The sequence below is a fragment of the Oculina patagonica genome, chromosome 7, assembly GCF_052425735.1.
Source record: "Oculina patagonica isolate OP01 chromosome 7, crgOcupat, whole genome shotgun sequence".
Classification (NCBI taxonomy): Eukaryota; Metazoa; Cnidaria; class Anthozoa; order Scleractinia; family Oculinidae; genus Oculina; species Oculina patagonica.
In genome coordinates, this window is record NC_135764.1 from 11,648,413 (window position 1) to 11,669,124 (window position 20,712).

The 20,712-nt window shown below is 37.9% G+C and overlaps 2 protein-coding genes across 3 annotated transcripts in view; both read left to right on the forward strand.

The window, feature by feature from the left end:
* The first annotated feature begins 598 nt into the window (after positions 1-598).
* LOC144659415 (uncharacterized) overlaps positions 599-20,712 on the forward strand; it is a 32,042-nt gene continuing 11,928 nt past the window's right edge. The window contains exons 1-2 of one of the 2 annotated variants that reach the window (XM_078519841.1): positions 599-1,365; positions 1,463-1,528. The gene's annotated coding sequence lies outside the window, so the exon portion shown is untranslated. Of the gene's footprint in view, positions 1,366-1,462; positions 1,529-3,508; positions 3,566-20,712 lie in introns of those variants that run through there. The other variant, XM_078519842.1, reaches the window with a different exon arrangement.
* On the forward strand, positions 6,888-19,167 carry LOC144660896 (uncharacterized). The gene is made up of 16 exons (XM_078521623.1): positions 6,888-7,000; positions 8,882-9,041; positions 9,706-12,157; positions 12,371-12,597; positions 12,735-12,957; positions 13,333-13,490; positions 13,938-14,049; positions 14,373-14,589; positions 14,824-15,757; positions 16,148-16,333; positions 16,557-16,775; positions 17,064-17,281; positions 17,612-17,882; positions 18,178-18,486; positions 18,704-18,769; positions 18,964-19,167. The coding sequence occupies exons 1-16, from the start codon at positions 6,893-6,895 to the stop codon at positions 19,164-19,166; spliced, it is 6,063 nt and encodes a 2,020-aa protein (XP_078377749.1). The 5' UTR covers positions 6,888-6,892; the 3' UTR covers position 19,167.

Genomic DNA, 20,712 nt, shown 5'->3' on the forward strand with positions numbered 1-20,712 from the left:
TCTTGGGGGAGATTAACCTTCGAACACTCGATCACTAACCCAAACATATCCACTGAAGAAGGCTATCGATCTAAGCTAAAAACTCTTAAAAGATAAACAACTATAAATTTCTGTGCGGGCTGTCGGGCCCTTAAATCACAAGATTCTCATGGTCTACAAAGTCATTTATAAACAATTAATCATGATTTGAAATTACGGAGCTCTAAAAATAATATTTCACTTCATAACAACTCGATCATGACGATGGCAAGCGAGAGAATCATATCACCCTTCTGGCTACAATGTTTCCAGGCCCTCAAGACGGTCAAAACTTGTTTACTTTATGTCAAAAATCTGTCGTCGCTTGACTTGTCCTTGTGCGATCGCGTACTTTCGTGTCAGCCAAACATTCCAGCGGACGGGCAAACTTCAAAGGCTCCGATGGCCTGCACCAAGGCAGGACAAATATGGCCAAACAACCGAAAATACAATAGCTGCTGTTTGTGTTTCAATTAAAACGTCAAAAATGACGAGTAGCAGGGTTTAATTCCCGTTCTTATGTTACAATAGAACGTGACTTTTGTGTTTTCGCCCGTTCTTCAGTTTGCAATATGTTGGATCCAAACAGCCCGCCAAACAGCTTTCCCAAAAGCAAACGGATGGTAGCTCTTCTCATTCGTAGCTGTTCCCTAAAATATCCGTCTGGGATTCTTGGGTCATTGTAATGAATGTCAAACCATGAATCGGCGGGTCGAGGGAGAACCCAAAAGTATGGATGCCTACGGCGATTTCGTCTTCGCCTTCAAATCTCGTACAGTCTCAGAAAAGCTCGCCCCTCTAGTTGTATTTGAGCAAGAGACAAAATTATCAGCATCATCCTCAGCTGCATCTGAAATTGTAGGACAAATGCTGCAGCTACAAAAAGCAGAAAACGTATTGGGATCATGTTGTTATGAAATACTGATTTAACGCCAAGTACTGCAAAGTACTGAAATGTAAACATTTCGGCTTTGTCAAACGTAAACAAAACGCTAGTGCGATAGCGCGTGGACAACAGACAAATTGTCGGCGGACAAACTTTAGCCAAATCCTGTGGAGTTTGCCCTGGGACATTTGAAATGTCTGGCTCTAGTGCGATTCGGCCCTCTGAAAAGCACGTTTAATGTGTTTAATGTATTAAATATTAAAAAAAGATCAACACACGCAATAGCTGTCAATAGAGAGTGTTAACTGACAGCATGTGTAATGAGAAACCTCCTCTGGCATGCAGTGGACATCTACATTCACATGGTTAGGCCTGTTCGTTAGACAGATTGCGCGGCACATTATCCACGTTTTCACATCTTCACTCCTTTCACTCCTTATAAGTAGCGTTGAGTAACTTTGGTAAGTTTTTTTTTAGATGTGCATTTCCGCTTCATTGATTTACAAAGGCTAAGAGATTGCAGGTACTTATATTGTTGCCTTTGACTGTTTCTGGTAGATTTTGGTTTCGTATACACTGGTGTTCTGGTGCAGTACTACTTGGACCTGTTGGACTCGTTTCAAGGTAAGATTTAACCATCTTTTTACGTCAGTATAATGCGAATTTAGTGGCAGCGCTCAAGCTATATTAGCCTGAGTTCAGATCAAAAATGTCTATGTATTCATTTCCTTTCCAAAACTACAATAATGGCAGTCAGGTAGTCTTTTAGCTTCGATACACTCGAATGGTATCATTTGCCTTGCCGTTGCAAATTTTATGACTAAAGCAGTACATAAAAACTTCATTTAAACTCTCATTTATGTCTTCAATTAATTATGGCAATTCACTTTATACGTCCAGGAATTTTGCTTTTTGTTCTTGCTCGTTTCCTGTTATTTACCACGAGGATGTTGGACTTTATTTACCACAGTGACTTATTTTGCGCTTGCATCGTTCATAATAGAGCTGTACAAGGTTCAACACTGACACCTCTATTCGCTCTATCATATTCTTGGCTTGCACGTGACGTCAGAGATGTTTCCATATTTGGGTATCCGCCATATTGGTGTTCCACCGCGGGTGAAATTTACATATGTTTATATGCCATCGCTGTTGAATTACTCGAAATTTCAATGGCTTTTCCGGAAAACGAACGTGTTCCTTCAATAAATGAACTTTGTAGTACGATTCCAGTATTATCTGAGTATTGCAGAAAACTCGACGACCTCGTTAAACGAAGATATTTAGAAAAAATCGCCGAGACGGTCACTATTCCCGATGAGCGGTTTATGGTAAATAAAGGTGACGAGCCTACACGACTCCTACGTTCGTGACATTTGTACCTTTGCTGCTCTATATTAAGTTCGGTCTTTCGACCTTATTTGCTTCTGACTTCTTTTTGAGGGTACTGTTTTTATTTGGAGGCATTATGTATTGAATATATAATAGCCGTAAAAAGGAAGTGTCTAGAGGTCATTGCGCTGCGTGGTTTCCGTTTGTAGAGTTGAATGACACCTCTAAATCTGTACTCTGCCACATTTTGTGCTAGTTCAGTTTGTTTTGGCTAAATTCTATTTGCAAGATATGTTTTAGGCTCTCAAAATGTTTGCCCAGCCTGGAAGGACAAGATCTGAAATGTTCCGGGAAAATGTAAACTACTTGCATTTTATTGACGCCGGACGTAATGCAAGACGTATTGTCTTTAATATCACGGATAATCTTGGTCCGGCTTCGCCAGAGACTGTTTCAGCTTTACTATGAAAAAACTGAAAGTTGGTTTCAGAGAGACCTTCTGTATAGTAAAGTCTATGTTTCTTGCATTATTTTGATCGAGTGCTCTGTCTTTTTAGCTCGATGTTTAGGATTTTTTACCTCCCTTGTTCGTTGCGTTACCTTTGGCACCACATGATTCAAATCTTTCTTTGAAATCTTTCACGCGCAAGTCCTTTATCTATTTTGCGTTTTGTTTATGCCAGTGTATGGTTCAGTTAAGGCAAGACCATGGTTTTGATCTTCCGTGTGGATCTCATCAGTTGCCGGTATTTGGTTTTCTTTAGTAAATAAAGGTGACGGGCCTACACGACTCCTACGTTCGTGACATTTGTTCATTTGCCGTTCTATGTTAAATTCGGTCTTTCGGTCCCACGAAGAAGCTGTGGCTCCAGAATGAAAATGCTGATCACAAACCCTATCGTTACTTAAGATTTTTTTCTGAGAGGTCATCGCGGCTTATTGCTAATCCATCTTCGCCTTCGCTCAATGCTGAGCTCTTCAACTTCTGGCCCTGATTCGTCACAAGTCAGTTGTGATCGATACAATCGTATTCTCTTATCTTGACCAGTTTTTCTAGAACAACCCACGATCAGGCATATAGGCATTTTGAGGACGCGAAACTGGAAAAAACTCGACTGAACACTTGTGTTTGTGACTGGCATATGTCCGCCATATTGGTATTTGGAACACCATCATGGCGGACGGAAGTCACACATAATCCAAAAGTCACGTGAGTGCAAGCCAAGAATAGATCTATTCTAGCCCCACCCCAAATGACCTCAAATAATCGGTAAAGAGGGATATAAGTTTGGCTTCGGCTTGGCAGGCCGCAAACCGGAAACAACTCAGGTCAGTGTTGAAGGTAGCAGCGCTGGTGTTATGTCTCTTATGAACGGAGGACGACTTGTTTAATCGAAATCTTAAGTTCCCTGAAATTATTTTGACCAGAGATCTCTACAGAATTGAGGAATTACGACACAATCGATTTTCAAAGAGACCCGCAACCAATCACATACAGCATCGTGACAGCCTCCTGACAAATTGGTCATTGCTGCATGATTTTTTATCATTGCCAGACATTTTGGTGCTGTATATGAGTATCTTACACTTTATGTTTCACATCCTACCCCTATGCTCGCTTGGTTTTAGGTACACTGTATTTTCAGTTTACTAACTAACATTGGTGGTATTTTCGCTAAACCTTTGCTGTCCAGCTCTTATTGATTCACTCAAATTATTCAGCCGGAATTATTACTGACGCGAAGCGGCGATATCGAATCGGATGCGGGATTTACACTTTTACGAGTTTTGCAAAAAAGTGAAACAGTACTATATAAAAAATTTTGTGCGTAGATGTCTTATCTGTAATGAAATAATTTTATACACAACATTATTTTATATACATATAAAAAATTTAGGGCGAAGAACTACATCCCCATACCATTTATCTGTAATTAAATTATTTTATATACATATAAAAAATTTAGGGCGAAGAACTACATGCCCATACCATTTAACTGTAATTAAAATATTTTATATACATATAAAAAATTTAGGGCGAAGAACTACATGCCCATACCATTTAACTGTAATTAAAATATTTTATATACATATAAAAAATTTAGGGCGAAGAACTACATGCCCATACCATTTATCTGTAATTGAATTATTTTATATACATATAAAAAATTTAGGGCGAAGAACTACATGCCCATACCATTTATCTGTAATTAAATTATTTTATATACATATAAAAAATTTAGGGCGAAGAACTACATGCCCATACCATTTATCTGTAATTAAATTATTTTATATACATATAAAAAATTTAGGGCGAAGAACTACATCCCCATACCATTTACCTGTAATTAAATTATTTTATATACATATAAAAAATTTAGGGCGAAGAACTACATCCCCATACCATTTATCTGTAATTAAATTATTTTATATACATATAAAAAATTTAGGGCGAAGAACTACATGCCCATACCATTTAACTGTAATTAAATTATTTTATATACATATAAAAAATTTAGGGCGAAGAACTACATGCCCATACCATTTACCTGAAATTAAATTATTTTATATACATATAAAAAATTTAGGGCGAAGAACTACATCCCCATACCATTTATCTGTAATTAAATTATTTTATATACATATAAAAAATTTAGGGCGAAGAACTACATGCCCATACCATTTACCTGAAATTAAATTATTTTATATACATATAAAAAATTTAGGGCGAAGAACTACATCCCCATACCATTTATCTGTAATTAAATTATTTTATATACATATAAAAAATTTAGGGCGAAGAACTACATGCCGCAACCATTTCCCCTGCTGGTGTGGTCAGGGCGTGGTTGATCGGGGTTGAAGTATCTTCTCTATCATATTTACGTGTTGCATCACAAACATGGACGTTAGATTAACGATTTAGACCCAGATTAAGAGTTTGTAACCTGATAGAGGTATATCAATAAATGAATTCCTTAATGTTTTCAGCCTCGTTAGTGTGAATGTGCATTCTTCACAAAGCTTATAGAGTTGTGAAGAAAACTACATTATCTTTCATTCCAGAACCTTATTTTTAGTTCTTACCGCCCGGTGCATTAATTGTTACAACACTGTGAGTTTTCCTGATCATTATCAGGGTCTTATCACGAAATATCGGTAATCGCCGTTACCTGCCTGGCGTGATAGCATTGCCTTTCACCATTTTCTACGCCATACTTAGTCTCGCACGCAATCTTTGATACTTTCCATTTATCTGAATAGCCACAGATAGCAGAGAAACGACGCATCATAAAATGGCGTTGGGGATTTCGAATTTTGACATTTAATGACACTCACGGGAGTTGCAGTGAAATAGAAACTGTACTTCACTAAAAAGAGGAAATCATCATGTAATTAGCGATAAAAATCTGGAAGTTGCTTAACCTTTTAGTCTATCTGATCGCATCTCACATTTTCATTTGTGAAATTGAAAGCCTTTAAATTTTTTCTTTTGTGGTACGACTCTGCATCTTGAGAATGGCCCCTTCTGCTATTAACGTAGCATACATAAATGTTTTCACTCTCAGTTCTTTAAAGAAAGACAATGCCGTCCAGTGCATGGAGACTTACGACACCTCCCGGGCGACAACTCGTGCCTTAAGTGAATTACACACCGATCCTTATCAGTAGTTATCACAATGGTACATACGTACTATGTCTGCTGCAGTTCTGCTTAAGTTCAAATCGTTTATAAGATGCTGTGATAAATGTATATGTTAATCAGCCGAGTAGCTGAATTGTGATGTGACCTTTTATTTTGGTAATAAAAATAAGTTTCATACAGAAATCCCGAGACTAAAATGATAAAAAGTCGTCAGATTTGTCACAATTGTAATCATGTTGTTTTCGCTAGATTTCATAACATCCTCCTACCACAGATTGTGCAAACGCTTCGGTGACGTTTATGTTTCGTAAGACAGGGTATAAAATGGAGTTACTTTTTCGTTTATTGTCCATGTGTGCGAAATTCCGCAACTACTGCAGACGGAGCTCGAAACCATAAGGAAGTCTTTTGCGACGATCTTTTTTTATATAAGCTTATATAGAATTATTTAGTGATGGCTGAAAAGGTCGCTCTTTACTCGGACATTGTTAAAGGTCTTACGGAACCAAGGCAGGAAGCTAACGATGAGAAGCTACAACCGGTAAGTTCGTCGCGCATTCTTATTTTACTTTAACATTCCTTTGCTGTCTATCTGTTTAATGCTTTCGTGATGTGCAAATTCTATTAGTAATTTTTTTTTTTGGTGGAGGATGAGAATTTCTCTTCAACTTAAAGGGCCGTTACTAGAAATTGGCAAAAAGGAGGCAGTTGCCTCAGTAGCTGAAAATCTTGCGGAATCATGATGTTTTTCAGGTTTTTGCTTGATGCTATACATTAAAATAAAACTACTTGATAATAGTACCTATTTTACTTGGTATTGGCTCGGTAAGAAGTTTTGTCTAGCTGCGGCCATTCCCTTTGAACGATTTTCTATCTTGTATTTAAATAAGAGAATGAAAAGCGAAAGCGATCGGATACGTCTCGACCATTATGTGATTTTTCAAACGTCCGCTTTTATAGACGCTCTCATAACGGATCGTTTTTGTGTGTTTTGCTTAAAGAAATCTTGGATGCACATCTTCCAATTTGAGGAGGAAGATGCTGCCTTAAATAAAGCAATCACTTTGTCACTGGAAGACGTCTACAAGAAAAAAATGGAGAATTGTTCGGTATCAGAGGTATGCTGTCGTCAATTTCTTAAACATTGTTAAGGCCCGTTTACACAGGCGATTTTTGTCGCGCAACTCAATGCAATTTTTGTCGCGCCGAAGTTGCAGCATGTCGCCGCGATATCGCGGCGACATGCTGCAACTTCGGCAATTTCGCTGCGATATCGCGGCGATAAAATCGCCATGAAATCGCCGCGAGTTTGTACGCGTGAAAACTAATGGCTAAAAAATCGCCGCGAGTCGCAGGAGTTTAGAAACTTGATGCAACTTCGGCGCGACAAAAGTTGTATGAGTTGCGCTACAAAAATCGCCTGTGTAAACGGGCCTTTACCGGGGGGGGGGGGGGGGCACTCCCACATATGAGCTATATAGGCAATTGTGCCGCTGTGAAGGGTATGGTTTTCAAGCAGTTTAGTCTGGGATAGGGTATAGAAATCAAAGAGTTTTGGTCTAGAATAGGGTATCATTTGCCGGAAAACTGATCAGTAGTATGAGGAATTAATTCCAGAATAGGAATAGAAACTCGGAAGAGAAAGAGGCCCTCTGAAACGTAAATAAAATCATCGCGGCAACGTTGTGACAGATGGTTTCCCATTAAAAACACATATAGTGACACAGTTCTGAAAACAACAAGTCTTTGATAGGGTAGCAATTTTCGGTCTTTAGTCTAGTAAAGGGTTGCGATATCAGCTGAACAGAGTCTATTATAGGAAGTCCCAGCGGCACACTCCCACCCAAAAAATATATAGAGTACCCCCCCCCCCGGGGGGGCCTTTACACTGTATGTAAAGTTAATTGGGACTACGTCGAATGGCAATTGTAAATGTCTTTTCGTTTTGCGTTTGTTCAAAATTGTTTACGCAAACCTAATCAAACTAGTCAGTGAGTAGGAATCGAATCAGATCATCTTTTCAAATTTCTTTACAAACTCTAACAAATTATGCTAAAAGCAAAAGATTGTAATCTTCCAAAAAATCAGTATAAAAGCTGGCTTGAAAAGCGTTAACAGCATGAGATTCCCGGGGAGATTTTAGTATCCGATTTCATTTCATTCAGCACAACTTGAACTACTGTACTCTTTAATAAATTCTGAACGTCGGATAGATGAACAGACAAGAATGCGATCAAATAGCCGGGTTGAATGTTCGGATTATACTGTCAAAATCTTATAAGTTTCTAAAATTTATTGCTTAATCAGTCAGCGTATAACGCAGACTACAGACCGGGCGTAAAAGAAGGACAGCGTAAAATTAAGACCAATGGCGTTTTCTGTTAGCCGTAAAACAGCCAAAATTTAGCAATTAGGCGTAACTATTGGAAAATTTGAACCGTTTGCCGTTTAATATATCGCCGATTCTAAACAAGTCATTTCGTTTCTCTATTCATTTTAGAGCTTTTCTCAGCTGAATATTTCAAGACAGCGTTCAATACCAAATTACTGAACAGTCTAAGGCCCCGTCCACACTGACCCGGGTAAATTTGAAAACGCACCTTTTTTTCTCCGGTTAGGCCAACCGTCCACACTGAAACGGCGTTTTCGGTCACCGAAAACGGAGCTTTATTTTCAAAAACGCTCACCAATGAGCGTTTGGACTTGGAGCGTGAAATAGTGTATTTTTATATTTTGTTGTAAATAATTTTAGAGGGCCACTGGTTTGTTAGTATTTTTTATGTTATTTTAGTGCTACCCTCGTTAAATAAAGACTTTACTTTTACTTTTACTTACTAATGAAGCGTATCGTTTTCAAATTTACCCGGGTTAATGTGGACGGAAAACATTTTACGCGGCGTTTTCAAATTTCTCCGCTTTCGAATTTACCCGGGTCAGTGTGGACGGGGCCTAAAAAAATTAGTACTGGTTGCCTAAACACGATTTATTCTTTTTGACAGAAACCAACTTTTTCTTTGATGCCATCTGTCTGTCTAAGTGAAGATGAAAAATTCGAAGCTTTGCTGGAAGCATTCACATGGTTAAATAAGACTCTTCCGCCGAACTACGCGTCTTCAAATAAGAAAATTAAAGTCTCCAATCCACGCATAAGAAATCCAGGTACAGTACCGTTCATCTGGAGACAGCCAAAAACTCCTTGTGGACTTTGGGACTACAGCAAAGTATTTAAAGGTTAAATCAATAGGCTAACATAAGAATGGGAGAGACGGTCGCCTTATTTGTTATGTCTAATTTACAGTATTTCTTAATAATATATTAATATAATTATATATTGTAGTGATAGTTAACATTATTACAGCCGCCTCGCTGTTTCGTTTTTCAGTGCATAACTAACAAAAGTGATTTTTTTTGCTCGATATTTTGGCTCTTAACTTTTATTTGTTTAATCAGTCTTCTGATAGAACGTGTTTGCGAGAATTCAGAGTATCAGGCCGATATGAAGCTGAGAAAGCACTCGCTAAAGGCTTTTGTTTTCGTAATTATTCACATGTCGTAATGTAATTTTAAGAATCAACATGGTTTACTGACTCCTTATTTAACATCGGTCGAGGGAAGTCAATTTAAAACATTTTTTTAGGATGAACCTGTTCAGCAATGATGGGACATTTGTTTAGCATCACTACTTTAGCAGCATTCCATTGATTAAGAATTGTTTCAATAACCAATCAAATCATAAGGTTTTGAACCTCCTTCAGACGCCACACGAAAAGGAAATTAAGGTCATTTAAAAAGATTAACTAGACTCTTTTTCATGATACCACAGGTTATGAAGGCTCTTTCAAAAAAAACGACAACAGACCAGGGGATGGATATCCTTTAAAGCTTTTTGCTGGTGGAGAAACTGATGTCACTATCGACCCAGATTCTCTGAGGCTTGAAAAACATTTTTTCGACAAGGGCTCAACATCCCGTGTGTATAAAGGAACCCTAAGAGATGCGAGTGGTCAATTTAACACTATTTGTGCGAAAGAATTTTTGGTTTCCTTACGTGGTAGCCATAAAAAGAAGTTAAAAAAGGAAATTGAGAATATCGTCGCTTTAAATCACCCAAATGTCCTTTTGCACTATGGAATCGACTTTAATCGATCAATACTTGTAACCGAGTATGTTGAAAAAATAATTGAATTTGATGGAAGCAAGGAGCATATTCATAGTACCAGGCAGTTACTAGACGTTATGGAAGAAGAAGTTCCATGGCGTATTCGAGTAAACATTGCAATGCAAGCAGCTGAGGGTTTGACTTTTCTCCACAGTCAGGGTATTATACATGCAGATATCAAGGCTGGTAATGTTTTTCTAGGCGGTGGAAATGACTCAGACAAATGGTTAGTGAAATTGGGCGATTTCGGCGAGTCGCTTTTTGAATTCATTCAATTCACCTCTACGCAGGTTTCTAGTTTAGATAGCACTAGAAAAGCAACAACAGCTTTTCTCGCTCCGGAGAGAAAAGACGCAATGCAAAAGCCAACCATAGCAAGTGACATTTATGCTTTTGCCATGTTTCTCGTTGAACTCACTCTTCCGAAACGTATTCACCCATTTGATGGTGACTTACCCCCGAATTCTGCCATAGTGGATGCCGCGGCGAGAGGATTAAGGCCTACTTTGCCGGAAAGCGTCAATGAAATCAGTTATGAAGTGTATAAGTCATGGACTTCTGTCATATCAAAAGCTTGGTCGCAAGATCCAGAAGCAAGACCAAATTGTCAAGTTTTGTTAAATTACATCAAAGAGTTATGCATTGTTCTTGATCGATCACATTCAGAAGGAATTGCAGAACAACAACCTGCAAATGCTATTCCAAAGGTGGAATATCCGGATGAGATAGTTCATTTAGAATTACATCAAGGAACTGCTGTGGAAGTATTAAGTGAAATAGCCGCAGATTCCATTCATAAAACAGGACACATTTCACCTCATCTACAACAAGAAATTGATCAGACATTGGAAGCTAGAGATGGTACAAACGCCTGTGTATTTTTATCCCTTTTAATTTTGGACAATCTTAAAAGAATTCTTAGCAGCGGTGATGAGATAGACATTTCCCGAGTGAAAATCTTTTCAGAAGAAAGCATAAAAAGAGCGCCAAAATTGATTAATCAATTTCGCGACAGAGTAAAATTGATGGCAGTAGATGAAGCTTTGGCATTATTGCAAGGACATAACATGCTAACATTTCAATATGAGATAGAGGAAAGACTCCTGGGGCTTACAAAAGATTACAGCTACCTCAAGAGTCTAGCTGCGCTCGAAACCGCTCTACATCAACTGGTAGAAAGTGGGCCTGGATTTGCAATTTACACCCAAACACCTATTTCATTAAGTATTGTGGCGATGGAAAATCAACTTATTATAGTGGACACACATCAAGTACATAAATCCTTGGGAGGGAATGGCAATGGTGCAGTGGTGGTTTTCAGCCGTCAAGGTAACCAGTTGGAGATCGATTCCATTTATAAGAGGGCAAGTATTTGGATTTTGAACCGAATTTCCAAGTCGGTATTAAAGCTTGGACCACAGTCTCTAGTAGTTTTGAAGGGAACTAGTCCCCTGAGAACGGATTCATCTCAGTTAACTAAAGACGAGGGTACATCAGTCATAGACTTTGAAGATAATTTAGAGTGCATTGAATGGGAAGATGACGAAAAAATCTTAGAAAACTTAAATTTGTTGGCGGAAAATCCGGTCGCTGAAGTGGAAACATATTCAGAAAAATTTGTTGAGATACCAAGTGCAGCACAAGATGTAACTATTCAAGGTCACGCTACAAAGCTGGGAATTATGAAGTTGAAGGACTTCCAGTTGCGAGCAGTAAAAGCTGTGCTTGAAGGTCGTGATTCTTTGATCGTACAGTCAACTTCCAGTGGGAAGAGTGCCTGCTTTCAGTTACCAGCTGTTATTTTAAAGGAAGGGTACTTTGTTCTTGTGGTTTCGCCTACCGTCTCCCTTATGGAGTCTCAAGTGCACTCATTGACAAAGCTTGGTGTTGATGCAGTTTTCCTTGGAGCTGCGTCATCCTCCGATTGGACTTTCTCAAATTTGGATAATTCATTCTCCGATGACATAGCTGTACCAAAGCTAGTTTATGTCACTCCTGAGTATTTAATAGGAACTGAACGGAGACCTGGTGCATATTTAAAGCTTCCCTCTGAGAGAATTGGTCTCATAGTGATAGATGAGTGTCACAAAATATTTGAGAGAAGTGGTAATTTCCGGTAAGTGCGATTCTCTTGTCAAAAAAACTGTCTTTTATAGATACATTTCGTTTCTTCAATATTGTTTAATTATCTTATAGGCCAAGGAGAGCAACGGGCTACCACTGTTTTGAAAAAAAAAATAAGATATCTGATAGTATAGTCTTTTGCATTATTTACTTAATAATTTTCTCTTACGAAGCTGCGATTTTAGCTTTGAATTTAAAATTTCAGGAAATGCTACGAGGAACTAAAGCATATGAAAAGCTTTTTCCCGAGCGTGCCTATCATGGCAACAACGGCAACTCTCCAGCCCGAGAGACAAGACTTGCTATGCCAGTTTTACCTGAGAAATCCTGTTGTAGCGAGGTCTACTGTGAACAAGCCAAATATGAGGATCAAAGTCCTCCCTTACGAACAGTTAAATCGGCGAAACATCAAAGCTCGACGAGATACAAATGGTAAGAATATTAATATTATTGACAATATTTACGTCCATCTTACATTGCTTAATGTGGCTCCCCTTAATTCTAGGCGTTTTAAAGGAGAAAACATACTTGAAACGTTTTACTTAATCGGTTCTGTTCACTTCACATAGGTGATGCTTCCGAAGACATAATGAAATGGGAAAAATGGCATTCCGTGGTAGAGCTGATTTCAGAGGGAGCCGGTGAAGACTTTTCGATCGTATATATGGATTTTGTAACGGATGTTAAGGATCTGGAAACCTGTTTTCATAGTGGCCACAACAAGCATGTGAAGTCTTACACAGGAAAAGGAATGTCCGCCGCCGAAAAAGCAGATGTCTCCAAGCGTTTTAGGTACCATGTATCGATTACTGTAGATCAGACAATGTTTTCAATTAGTTGCATTGCTACAGTTGGTGAACAGGCAATAGTTTTCACTACACTCTAACAGATGAAGTTAGCAATTTCCTTGCAATTTCATTTTTAGTTCATTGTTGAATATTAGATACAGTTGCATTCCGATAACTCAAGCCTCTAACTCAAGCCTTTTTAATTCCCCTTCAAGACATTTTCTCACTAATTTTACCCTCGATAACTTGAACTCCCGATAATTGAAACCTTTTTATTTCCCTTGAAGGTTCGACGTATCTTACTGATTCAACTGTAGTTAATGCAAACTCTAACGCGCGCTCGTGGAACAGTTGTTAAATATTCCACTTTATTTTGCAGAGAAAAGGAATTTCAGTTCTTGATAGCAACAGAGGCCTACGAAGTGGGTGTACACAACGATCATGTTAAAAATGTGTACCGCATTGGCACTCCACGGAATTTGACAGTTTTATTGCAAGAATTTGGAAGGGCGGGGCGCTTGGGAGACATGGCAAATGGTAAATACGATTTGAGTGCAATCTATTTAATATTTAATCTTTCGTTTGATCTCTCTATTCAGGTAGCGTATTTCATGTAATCTATTAATTTCCTGTTGGATGTATATCTTTTATGCGTGAGTGTTGTAATGGACTATAAACCATGCCAAAACTTCATTTCATTCCCTTATTGATTATGTAATTGTTTGTTTTTACCATATTAAGCAAAAATAATAGTGTTAAGTTCGTATGTTTTCAGTGGTAGTGTCAATATCTAATATAGCACGTTCACTGTGTTTTCTCGCCACCATAACAAAACTGTGCCTTCACCTTTAACCGCATGTTACGTCCTGTATTGATTACCTTTTTTGGTTTTTGCGTAATTTACGCGTTCATAAGTAAGCGATGTTTGTGTTGTTCTTGTTTCAGAAATATACAGGCTGGACTAACCATTTATCTTTTTTGTAGGTTACTTGTTCTATAACGAGTTTCGCGATGACCAAAGATTATTTCAGTGGCTTTCAAATGCAACCGAAGAGGAAAAGAGGAATATAAAACATAATTATTTAAATTCTTGGAGGTGCGTAAACTGATCAAGAAAAATACCCCACTTATTTTTCCCTTTTTAACATTGTCAGTCGTAAATTGAGGGGCGATAAATAGTATCTATGTACCTTTGTCACGTGCAGATATTACAACACACCTAAATTGAACTGTATATTGTAGGAAATTCGGATGAAATGTTGAAAAAATAAATAAAACATTTTACAGTGCTCAAACAGGCATGCAGCATTGGGTGTTGCACTTGAATATCTTTCATCTCTCAGTATTAGCCTAGCCAATTACTAGTGTACTGACCTGAATAAGAATGTCTAGAAAAGCACCTTTTATCTGAATTTTCAGATTTGTGTACGCTACACTCTTGGGAAAATGCCTCAGAGAGTCCATCGTAGAGTACTTTGGAGAAGAAAGTGATTCTTTAGAGGTGAGCGAGGAAGGATGTGGATGTCAGAGTTGTTCTGAAACAGCTGGTGGTAACAAGGTCAATATCAAGAATGACGTTGCTCTCCTTTTGAAAACCATAACAACGTTACAAAGAAGTGACAGAACAGAAAAGAAGGTATGTCAGCCGATATAGAGATGTTGCTGTCATTCTGGTTGTTGTTCGGTGTGTTTACGTGTAGTTGTTGAAACCTTAGTGTTAATGCCCAAAATAAAGAAGCGTAGATAAGTACCTTATCCAGCTGTTTCGAAATAAATTGACTTAGAAAGCGAAATAATATCCTTTGGGAATTAAAAAACGATATTTAAAACTGCATAAATCTTACGATCTTTTTTTTTTTTTGGCCTTTAGATTGCTTCATGGTTGCGCGGAACCTCAGAGAGTTGGGTTCGTGAGCCTTACTATAGGCTACTTCGTGAAGAAAATCATACAACGTACAACAAAGGAGTCTCCCATGACAAGAATTACTGGCAGCGCGTTCTTAAGCAGGCCGTGGCTTTAAAACTTGTCGACATAGAGTTCAATTTATTTACTTTCAACAAGGCACCGAGGGTTTGTCGACGATATCAGCTAAACCAAGAGGGAAGTTCTTTCTTAGAAAATCCTAGCGATGTTGAAGTCCCTGAACCAGCTGAAAATGCTTCCCCTGGAAAGATAATTTCATCATCCAAATCAGTTAAGAGAAACGGTCGTGGAAAACATTACCTACCCATAATTAAGGAACTTCTTCTCACATGTGAAGCATGGAACAAGATTGAAAATCAGAAAGCGTACTCGTTACCGGGATTTAATAGTTTACCCGAAGTTTTATACTGCAGAGATTGGGAGAATCTACCGTTAGCAGCTTCCAGCGATTCATTTCTAACAAAAGACTGTCAGTTATCGTTAGGGTCCACTCACACAACTACACGAGAACTTATCATCGATGGAACGTCGACTAAGGTTAAAATCAGGCGTGGCCAGTGCGAAGGTGTCAAAGTGTGTTCTGAAGAAGCTTGCGAAAAACAATACATAGTATCTAGATCTCAAAAGGTGAACAGGTGTCCAGACCACGGTAAAAATAAGACTGAACTTAAAGAAACTGGCCCTTGTCCAGTAAATGTTGTTTATATCACACCGCAAGATAAATCAGATAAACAACGCTGGATTGTGTCATTATCACTGGAAGGCAGTGGGCACAACCATGGCATACCAAGCCCGCACACCATTCCAACTTTGGTTAAAGAAGACATGAGGGCAGCTGTTGTGGCAGATCCGAGTAAAACAGCTTCTGATCTCCAAAAAGGTAAATTTATTATCATTTCTTTTTATAAGAAGAAGTGGAAAAAAAGGTTGATGAAGACGAAAATTTAAGGTGGCTCTGAAACAACAGTACAGAATTTTTTAAAGTACCAAACATTATTCCATCATAAAAATGGGTTTTACCTAGCTAGGTTTTGAGTTAAAAGCACCTAAAGCGGAAATTAAGGATGTTTAAACATATTATACTGTTGCTATGGTTACCAATGAGGTAATGAAAATGACTTGGTCAATAATGATTGGACATTTGTTGATATTGTAATTGTTGCAGCAACTGATAAATCTCTGTAGTACTGAACCATTAAAGTATAAGAACTGGAAAGTAATTACTAGCCTCCTTTTCACAATAATTATTTGCCGCGGTTATTTGTTTAAGGAAATGGAATGCCGTATATGCCTTCTGACGTGTCAGTGGTTGCCACTAACATCTCTAAGATAAGAGAAGTCAGACGTAGTGTAACAGAAGCAGCTGGCGGACTATCAGGTCTTGCAAAAAATCTGTCACCAATACTCAATTTTGAGAAAGAAATAAGGGACAGAGTAGAACAAGTCGCCAAAGGAGGTATGTTTCTGATTTAATACATAACTGATCACAGATGTAAACTGTTTATAAACACAATCGAAACTAATATAGCCACTGTTCGGTGCCTTACATAATTGAACTGTTAATTCTAATTCATAACTTCAGCATTATAATAGCTTGTCTGTGATTCCACCGGCATTTCGTTAGTTTTTGTTTTTGCCCGAAAAATATCGTTTAGCATATTTTTGTTTTGTTTTTTCAGGAAACAGCCAAGAAGTAACAAGCCTGTCAAATCCATACCCAATGCCGGGAATGCCTTACTTACTAATGGGTGAAGAAAAGTATGCCTTCTTCCAGAATCCATACCAGGCGGAAATCATGGGTCAATCGGAGTTTCTAAACATTGACATCACCTTCACCCAAAACGAGCTGTTTCCCTACCTGCTGAATATAGTGGCATTTGATTACCTTGTGTTAGAGTGTAAGTATGAACTAGCTTTATAATAAAGTCCTGCAATAGTGTTCCCGATGGCATAAAAAGAAAAACATGATTAAACGTGAAGATAAGTTGGCAAAATATGGAAAGATAACCAGACAAAGAGAAAGGCTTCCTCACGGAAAGGACAGTAGTATTTTCTAAATTAAAATGATAACAAACGTTTCCGCCATTTATAGAACATAAAGAGAATGTAAGAGCAGATTGTTGAACGTTTAACGTGTACAGACTATTCAGGTATAACTGGAATTTTATTTATATTTCACCTCACAGGGGTCGCAGTAGCAAGAGTATTATTAAATTCTCAAACGTCCGAGGCGCATGCCACTGCATTTAGAAAAGTATTTGAAGGAACGACACAAAGATGTCCTTCCTTTGAAAATGGAAAAAACATCCATGGCATTACCGTCGATTTTTCGGACGCTGAAGCCAAAGGACTCCGGGAAGTGCTAGGTCAGACGTTTGTGGAAAAAATCTTGAGAGGTTGCAAGGTGAAATACTTAAAAGTAGTTGAATCTATAACATTCTTTCAACGGGAGAAGGGTGGGCTCAGTTTACCTTTGTTAATCTCTTTGAAATTTCTAAAATATAGTGTGCGATTGCTGAAGAAATCCTTGATTAAATAAAGATGGCAGTTTCGGGATAACAACTATAGGCTTATCGTGCGTGACGGCTATGAATAATTGTTATGAGACAACAAAGACAAAGATAACAGAGAAAGCACGACTAAGAAATTTTACCGTCATCCTGACAGTCCTACCTACAACGATAACAAAAGATGCAAATGTTGCCAAACCATGACTCAAATAATATTTTTGCAGGTGCACTGGAAGAGGTCAGCGATGAAAGTAAGTACGAGAGTGTGCGACACACCTCTATCTATGAAAACATTCCGTTTTCTGGCGGACAAGATTATCACTTGTACTACAAAAGAAGAAGTCCAAACGATTTTTAATGTTCTTGCTGGCGAGCTTCCAATTTCGTCGGTGAATCACCTCCTTACCGAAGAAATGAAAGACGGTAATCTTAACAACGAAAACTGGAGAAAGCTGCAGAATTGGAAAAAGTGGTGGACGAGGGAGGAGCATTTGAGTAAGTGTTTTCTCTTTTCTATCCCTAGTTTGTCACAAAGAAAACCGCCTCAAATAGCTAGGCTAATTGCGGGAGCTGAAAAATTATATTGTAACTGAATAGTTTGATTATTTAAATAAAGTTTTGCTGTTGTTGTTGTTGTTGTAAGCGAATCAAAGACCAATATAAATCTTCAGTTAAACATAGTTAAAACATAGTAATTTTTTATGCTGGTGCCGTTAGAACCACCATGTCCATATGACGCATATGACTCTGAATCAAGTTAACATTAATGTAATTTGTCTGCTCCCTTTAGAAATGTTCACTACTGCGTATACGTTAATGGAACCCTGTCATTGGTCAGCCTGCCCTGAGACAACTAATCCAGTGGAGCACATCAATAAGGATTCCATACCACCTAGGGAGAACAAGAAGACTATCTGGGTTGTTCTGGATAACCTATACAGATGCGATAAGCTTGCAGCAGCCAAAAGAGTAGCTGTTACGAGCAACGTAACGATAAACTACTCCATAAGGCAAGACGACGCCAGAAAAGAAACAGCGGCCAGGAAAAGGAAGTGGAGGAGGAGTCTTGGCAAACGTGGAGATGCTGATAATCCCGAAGGTGGGTTATTTCAATTGACATTTTGTAAGGTGCATGTGTCCTAAGTACGCACACAAAAGAAACATGATACTTAAAGTTGTGCATGAATGTATAAGTGTTTATATTAGACCGGAAAGACTGCCTGGCTAATTGTTTGTCTATTTGTTTCCTTTTTAAAACCAATAACCATTCAGAGGTAAAATTGTTCACAAAATTGTTTTCGTTTGTTTTCCTGTAGGACCCCCTGACAAAATTCCTCGTCAGAATGAGGAGGCACAAAAAAAGCAGACTAGAAAGTCAAAAAGTACGTATGTATAAAATTTGAAATAAAAGCTTTAATTGATTAATAAAATAAGACTCTGATGAATGTTATGGCATGCCTGATAACAGACCTATCTTCAGTTTTTGATATCAGTTTCCAGTCTTTTCAGAGCTTAAAAATGTTTTAGACAACGAGAACTATAAGAAATACCTGTATATATTGTCTTTCTCTAATAGGACAAAAACAACCGTTCCTTTTAAAAAAGAAAGTGAACGTGGAGATCGAGGAGGACGAAGAAGGGACCACCAAGTGGTACGTTGGCGTGATAACCCAAGTAACAGATGGAGTCTGCACTATCTCTTTTGACGGATTTGACTCGTCACATAACATCGAAGTTATCGAAGATGACGTACCATCAGAAGACATCATTCTTTTGTAAATCATTTGCATGATGAATAGAACTGCTTCCAGCTGAAGTTATACCTTATTTGACGCAAGCAGTAGCCGTACGTGATATATAGTTTCAACAGCTTTACTTATATTCTTGAAGTAAAAGCTCAACGCGAAATTAAAAACACAGTGTACCGAGGCGCTCAATTTTTTTTTATTGTTTTGTCACCTTTCTATCTTCTATATAATATTTGTTTTCATTTGTTGTTGTTATAATCTATTATCACGTGCGGCTATTTCGACACGGTTTAGAATTTCGTTGATATAATAAGTATAAATAATGTCCTATATGCTGTTATTCAGGCACGATAACTATTCGTTCCCAAACCCCCCCCCCCCCCCCCCCCCTACTTTATCACAACGGCAGAAACGGCCCATTTTGTATCGGTAGATAAAGTATTTTGAAAACAGAAAGTTAGGCAGGCTGGCAAAAAGTGTTTCACCAGAATTCTTTTTTAGTTAAATAACATTTATTACACAGACTTTTCAACAGGGACAAGAAGTTCTTTGCCTTAATATAAGTATATACTATCATCATTCAGTTACGGAGACTTCTAAAGGGTGCATAGATATTTGCCCTAAATAACAAAAGTTTATCACAGAGAATTCCCTGGGTGGGTAGTTCTTCGCCCTATATTTTTTATTAGTATTTAAAATAAGTTTATCACAGAGTACTCGTAAGGGCGTGCAGTTCTTCGCCCTAAATTTTTTATTAGTATATAAAAAGTTTATAACAGAGAATTCGAAAGGGCGAGTAGTACTTCGCCCTAAATTTTTTATAAGTATTTAAAATAAGTTTATCACAGAGAATCCGAAAGGGCGAGCAGTTCTTCGCCCTAAATTTTTTATAAGTATATAACAAAAGTTTATCACAGAGAATTCCCTGGGTGGGTAGTTCTTCGCCCTATATTTTTTATTAGTATATAAAAGAAGTTTTTTACAGAGAATCCGAAAGGGCGAGTAGTTCTTCGCCCTAAATTTTTTATAAGTATATAACATAAGTTTATCACAGAGAATTCCCTGGGTGGGTAGTTCTTCGCCCTAAATTTTATATTAGTATTTAAAATAAGTTTATCACAGAGTACTCGTAAGGGCGTGCAGTTCTTCGCCCTAAATTTTTTATGAGTATATAAAAAGTTTATAACAGAGAATTCGAAAGGGCGAGTAGTACTTCGCCCTAAATTTTTTATAAGTATTTAAAATAAGTTTATCACAGAGAATCCGAAAGGGCGAGCAGTTCTTCGCACTAAATTTTTTATAAGTATATAACATAAGTTTATCACAGAGAATTCCCTGGGTGGGTAGTTCTTCGCCCTAAATTTTTTATTAGTATTTAAAATAAGTTTATCACAGAGTACTCGTAAGGGCGTGCAGTTCTTCGCCCTAAATTTTTTATTAGTATATAAAAAGTTTATAACAGAGAATTCGAAAGGGCGAGTAGTACTTCACCCTAAATTTTTTATTAGTATTTAAAATAAGTTTATCACAGAGAATCCGAATGAGCGAGCAGTTCTTCGCCCAAAATTTTTTATAAG

Bases quoted from the DNA above. Each gene is read 5' to 3' on its own strand.
- LOC144660896 (XM_078521623.1), top strand. From the start codon at position 6,893: ATGCACATCTTCCAATTTGAGGAGGAAGATGCTGCCTTAAATAAAGCA. The intron at 17,883-18,177 runs GTAAGTGTTTTC...TGCTCCCTTTAG, and splicing joins GACGAGGGAGGAGCATTTGA to AAATGTTCACTACTGCGTAT. The intron at 18,487-18,703 runs GTGGGTTATTTC...GTTTTCCTGTAG, and splicing joins AGATGCTGATAATCCCGAAG to GACCCCCTGACAAAATTCCT.